The sequence below is a fragment of the Teleopsis dalmanni genome, chromosome 1 (assembly GCF_002237135.1).
Source record: "Teleopsis dalmanni isolate 2A chromosome 1, ASM223713v2, whole genome shotgun sequence".
NCBI lineage: Eukaryota > Metazoa > Arthropoda > Insecta > Diptera > Diopsidae > Teleopsis > Teleopsis dalmanni.
The window spans coordinates 230,501,884-230,508,629 of record NC_051846.1 but is presented as its reverse complement, the minus strand read 5'-3'; the positions used below and the strand labels follow the sequence as shown (position 1 = coordinate 230,508,629).

At 25.8% G+C, this 6,746-nt stretch overlaps 1 protein-coding gene across 1 annotated transcript in view; it reads right to left on the bottom strand.

The window, feature by feature from the left end:
• LOC119667636 (fringe glycosyltransferase-like) overlaps positions 1-5,281 on the bottom strand; it is a 22,682-nt gene extending 17,401 nt beyond the window's left edge. The window contains exon 1 of the mRNA XM_038076941.1: positions 5,109-5,281. Within this exon, the coding sequence (XP_037932869.1) occupies positions 5,109-5,281 (173 nt within the window). The remainder of the gene's footprint in view (positions 1-5,108) is intronic.
• Between the last annotated feature and the right edge of the window lie 1,465 nt (positions 5,282-6,746).

The following is a 6,746-nucleotide window of genomic DNA, read 5'->3' as shown; positions in this document are numbered from 1 at the left end:
TTTTGCACTAAAAATATTTTGAAAATACTATTCAAAAGGAAATTACCATAAAAAGTGCTATAGCCAAAATAAAAAAATTATTTGATAAAAATGAAAAGCTATAAAAATATAATTAAAAAAACAAACAAAATGAAAATATTAAACATCAAAGAAAATTGAAAAAGTGTTTCATAAATGTTTCATTTCAATATATAAAAAGAGAAAACAAAATAAATATACATATCAGATTGAGTTGAATTTAAGTTATTTTTTTAAAATATGTATATGTACATATTTTTTTAAATTATTTTTTTTTGTTATTATTAATAAATGAATTTTTTTTTATAAATGTAAAAATTTCTTAATTATCTAAAAGTTTGTAATTATTTTTTCAATTTTGAACAATTGCATTTAATTTGTCTAGAAAAAATGGTACTAAAAGATAAGAATTGATTTAATGTAGTTACTTTATAGAGTTGATTTGAACTTTAATAGGTTTCTTGTTAACCTCTTTATAATTAACCTAACCTAACTTCTGAGTAACCTCTCTTCTTAATATGCTTAAAAATAATTTTTTTAGGCAGTATTAATAGTTAAATTCTATTATTTTAAAAAATGCCGTTTTATGTTTATTTTTAAATATGGTTTTCTTGATTTTCCGCACATTTCCATATATCTGAAACACCCATACAGATTCATTTGCATAGATCCATTTATGTATATAACTTGCTTTGTATTTGTTTGCCCTAATCGTTAGGAGTATCTTTTTGAACTTTCAGCAAAGCATATGTGATGAGTTATATGTGATAAGTTAGATAAATTTTATCACAGTCAAATAAATATGTAAAATTTTATGAATGCTAATGACACTAATGCCTCAATCTTACAGTATGTCAGACAATATTGATAAAATTACATTATCAGTATTTGTAAAACTGAAATTTTGCAGAGACCAAAATAAATAGTAGTCAGATGATGCAAGGTCCAAGATATACGATAGATGGCTCAAAACTTTCCAATCAAGTTTTGTCAATTTATTTTGAGTTATTAAAGATGTGTGGGGCCAGACATTATTATGCAGAATACAACTCCTTGTTTGTTAGTCAGTCAATTAACCGGGCACTAAGTTGGAGTAGCTCGTAATAGCCTATACCTTTCCAGTCCCACCAAACACTCAACATAACCTTGTTTGTCATCAATTTAGACTTTGAACTTCTTTGAAGTTGTTGACTATTACCGTATTTTATTTATATTACATCGTCCGTAAATATTTGCTTTAAAGGTGGTTTGATTTTGCAGCGTTTTATTGGTGACAATATGGTCAATCAAATTACTTTGAGTTAATTCATGTGATATTTAAACATTGCCCATCTTTGCGTAACCTCTTTTTTTTAAATGATTCCAAAATGTGATGTGGTTAATGTTAAGTGTCTTCGTTATTACCTAATTGCATAAGTGTGGGTCATATTCTGTCAGTTGTAAAACTTCATTAACTTTTCTAGTGATTGTCCGACTAGAGTCCGATGCATTTTTACTATCGAAATTTTAGGAACGGAATTGAGAAAACTATTCCCTGGTCCATTCTTCACTCACAACCTCTCCGTAAAGCGCACACATATTTTGGCACGATTTTGCAGCAATTTTACCTTTTTTTATAGTTATAAAGCATCATTGCATATATTTTCAAGTCATTTCAAGTTTTTACACGGGCGATAAAATACACAATTCCCTTCTCAAATAACGTAAGTTGAAATTTTATCTCTCAAACACATTTAAGTTTAACATCTTCGGATGAGTGTTTCCAGATCGAAAGGTACTAACACCATCTAGTGACAGAATACGGCGGATATTTTGTATATTACCTAATATCTACATGTGTAGTCTATTACTGGTATTTAATTTGTCGTTAGAAATTAGCGACTTTAAAGTGATTTATTTTCTTAAATATGTGTGCACGTTCCATGTATATTTTTTGTCTAGCGTGAGTAGTTCTTAATGTTTGATGTTTGTCTGCTAATTCTTTGACTTCATAGAATATCTTCAGTCTTTGAGAATTTTGTATGCTCCTTCGTGTAATGCATTATGCTTGTGTCTATAACTCTTTCTATTGATAAATTTTTTATAATTACTTCCTAATAATTATTATATTAATTTTTTATAATTAATTTATTTTTGTATTTTTGTATTTATTTTTATTTATTAATTGTTTTGTTTATTTTTTATAGTAACGATCGTGTGAGAAGTACGTGATATTTATTATTTTTATAAAATAATGTTAAAAAGTTTTTATTTATATGTTTATTGCCTGTCAATAATTCTAAACAAATTAGCTCATTTTAATACGTGTTTCTAAGCTTAAACTTCTTATCATCTAAAAGTAGCTTAGAAATTTTCCTTTGGTTAATTATGTTTGCAACAAAAATTAACAAGTTGATTTAACTCACGAAAATTGCTTTGTGTTTGATTTTTGTACATAAGCATGCTTTACAAATATAGTATATACATATATATATATTTATATATACTATTTTTACTTGTTTAGCTATTAATATTTTGTAGACACGCACTTTGGAATATTAATGTACTACCAGAAATAGCGACAACGTGTCAAGCGTTTTGATCATTTCGTTCGTATGTCCTAGTTTCCGGTAACCGCAGTTAATCATATGGAGGGCTTTTTACAAATCAAATAAACTCTATTGTATTTATATTGCGGTTGGCAGCTATTCGAAAATTAATTTTCATCGGACTATAAGCGGCGAACTTTATTTGTTTAAATTAAATTATGTTTAGTATAAGTTATTTTTGGTGCTTTTGGCTATTTTTAGTAATGAATTTCTATTAATTATCTAATGACCGGTAGTTCTACTGTATTGTAGACATTTAATTTACAAATAAATATTGTTTACTTCTTTGCATGTTTAAACATAGATATAGTATATACGCAAACTATACAGCTTATGTAGTTTTTTTTTATTTTTAAATACCACACGTTTCAAATCATATTCGATAGTGATTAGAAAAACTATAAGCAATCTTTCTTTAATTTTAATTAATATATATTTTATGTAATATTTAATTAATTTCTTTATTTTTAAATATAATTTCTTAGTTTTACTAAAGCAAGTTTTTATTGTGATTCTTATAAACTTATAATTACTGTCAATTTTTTTTTTTGAGCACTATTAGGGATTTGTGTTTATTTCCAACTTTAGTGTAAATTGCTACATTCGACTTACAAATTAATACTATGGCATTTTAAATGTTAAACAACCTGTAAAGTTTTCTATTAGATAGTGTTTTACTTATGTGTACATAGTGTTTTTATAGCATTTTGTTTTATGAAACACAATAACTATAAAAAAAAACAACATATAATAAATAAAAAACAATGCAAAGGAAATCAAGGTTCCAATTTCAAACGCTCTAACAATGCCAGAAATAAAATCCAAAACAAACAAGTAATGTCTCGAGGACATGGATATATATCATACATACTCTGTATTTGTACACATATATGTATATGTGCGTATATTTCCATATATAAAAATTATATAAATGCCTTGAAGTTGATATATTTACTTTTATAAGAGCAGCAGTAACAATGACATATGACAATGGCTTTGAAAGGACTTTAAAGATTGAGACAAACAAGTTAAAACACCAAGAAAATAAAAGTAAACAGCTATTCATGGTAGATAGGTTGGTCCTCATGCAAAAGATGTAAATTTTAAAGAAAGACACAGCAGTTTTCAGCACTCAAGTTAAGTGCAACTTTAAGATTTTCTACAGAAAATGAAAATATCTGCTTTGCTTTTAACACTTATAGGTAAAAAAGAAATATTTTTTAAGAACATTTTCATTGTAAAATTTATTTTTCTAAATACTTGAAGTATAAGAGTTATTTTAAAAATTCTTTAGTTTGTTGCATTTAATTTTGTTATTATTCACTTTATTTGATCATATTAATTTTATTTAGATGTTTGTTAAATAGTGAATTAGGTATTTGAGTATATATCTATTCAGTGAATTTTAGAAAATGCATCAAACGCAGCCATATCATGCGGCAACTACTCTTAATATGTGGTCGAACTGCAGCTCAACCCCTCATGATTTTACATATTTGTTTTGCTGTCCATATATATACACTAGTGACCAGGCACATTTATTCAAAATCAGACTACTTTCAATTAACACTTATCCAGACCTATATCCCTCCCCCATTCCCACACAACTTCTACTGTTACATCCCATTCTATAACCCGTGTTATTAACCTTCCATATATCATAGTCTTTAGATTCTCTCGGGTGGTGATCTTTAACTTTAACTAGTGTCAGTTTTCGACGCACCTTAGTGCAACGTCTTTAAAATTAAGTTCATATTAATAATATATACACCTATATGATTATTATTTACTTTGCAAGTAGATATACATATTCATATCAATTGGATTAAAAACGTCTGTGTCATGTTCTATTCTATATTTATCTTTAAAGATAATAATTTACAATCTAGTAAATAAAATGATAAAAAAAATACTTTTTGGATATTTGTCAGACTTTAATTGGAATAATAAAAATCTGTTGATTAAATCTGATAGTTGGTACATAAACTAGAATGTAAGTTGCTAGATTCTGAGTTTGTCTCACAGTTGCTACCTAAACTAGAATATCAGTTGGAATAAGCAATATCTATTGATTATATCTTACAGTTGTTACATAAACTAGAACAGTGGTTCGAAAAATCAAAATCTGTTGATTATATCTTATAGTTGCGATATAAACAATTGATTTTAACATAAATTATGCAATTGAAATATAAATACATAATAAATATTTAAAGATGTTTTCTTTAAATGTTGTTTTTTTAAATAAAATACAAAAAAAATAAAATAAAATGCAATTATTATACACCCACTCAATAATTTTTCTTTATATAGGTATGTGAAACATGCACAGAATAGTTCAATTAAACTATTAATACAGAATGTATTTTTTCATTGGAATATTAAACCAATAGAGAATTTTTTGAATAAATTTGTTAAATTTAACTAAATTATTTTTCAATTCATCTATTCACGAAGAACCAAAGTAGAAATTTCTTGAACTAATTACTCTTTTGCTATTACTTATTGATTACCTTAACCTGCAAAATGTCCAAAATCGTAAAGTTGACCAGGTCTGCCTCTGGTGGTTGTGGAAGCCATTGTGTATTCGAAATTAATATGGAATGTTGTCTCTCACTCCGTGTTGGTTGACGTGCGCTTTGTGTAACGATGCAGAAGTTGGTTAAAACGTCCATTCTTTCTCTCCAAAAGCTTTGGTTTAGTACGCCTTCAGAGCACTTTCCAATTTACTTTTTTGCGTTAGTTATTCTTATTAAGGTTGATATCACGAACCATTGAACGCCATGGTTGCTTACTATTGATCATAGGCGTACTATTGATCAATAGTACATATCAAGTACTATTGAGAGTAATTGACTTCTTCTAAGACCACTATTTTCAGTAAATTTGGCTAAAGTTCAATTAAACCTTTTTGCATATGTATGACTTATATTGAATTATTATTAAAAACTATGAAACATCCCTGCTTAACATTTTCATATAATTTTTTAAACTCAAAAGATAAATTAATTTACATACATGAAATAATTTATTTCATTTCAATATTATTTTTCATTTCAATTACCAATTTGTGTGGAGTAAATTTATGATTCTTAGAAAAAATTGTTGAATATCAAAATCACGCAGTGTTGAATTTGTAAAAATGTGCAAAATATAAGTTTGACTTGATGTTTGCATTTTTAAGTTTACTTCAATGTATCTCCTAAGAGATTATAATACTGTTCTATAAAATTTAATACACATTTTCTAAGTCAGAGATGTGCGTCAGTGCAATCAATATTTTATGTTTTATTTACTAAAATTTGCTTTATTCGACGTAATTTTTTATGAAGTACACCAATTTAGATGCATCTTGACAATTTTATTATTTTGACAGTTGCTGATGTCTGCAAATAACATATACTTAAAACCTTTTTTATTGTTGTAGATCTGCATAAATACCAAAAGTATTTATAAAATCTTAAAAATTATAGTATTGGAAATATATGGCACATGTAAATGTTTATTAATAAATGCTTAAATATGATAATGATTTACTTAACATATTGGTTTATACATATATTTATAAAAAAAAATTATAAATTTATTTATAACAGTAACTAATTTTGCAAAGGTTTTTCATATAAGCGCAATAAAAAGAAGATGAATAAATATATAAAATGCACTTTGTAATAATAATTATATATTTGTGGGATTTTGTACTGCGATCTAGAGATCTGTTGTGGAATGGATTAGGATTAGAGTCTTAATGGATTAGGAAGATTAGGAATTAGAGTCTTATTTCTTTATCCGATATTATGATTGGTACATTATTTAGTTTTTTTTATTTTTATATTATATTTTGGATTTTAAATTAAAAAATTTTAAATTATTTTTAAACGCCTTTAACATTTTTTATAAATTTATCCGGACATAATTTTTCCCATAATGGATTCACACTATTTCATCAAATTCAATTTCTTTGAAAATTTGTAGTACTGAATTTACTTACAGAATTTTTTTCCTTCATCCGATATAATAATTCGTATTATATATTGAAACAAGTATTTTACTTTATTTAAATAATTTTTTTTTATAACTAATTAATTTCTATAATAAAATTAATAAAAAGTTAATTATTTTGTATATTTGTATTTTGTA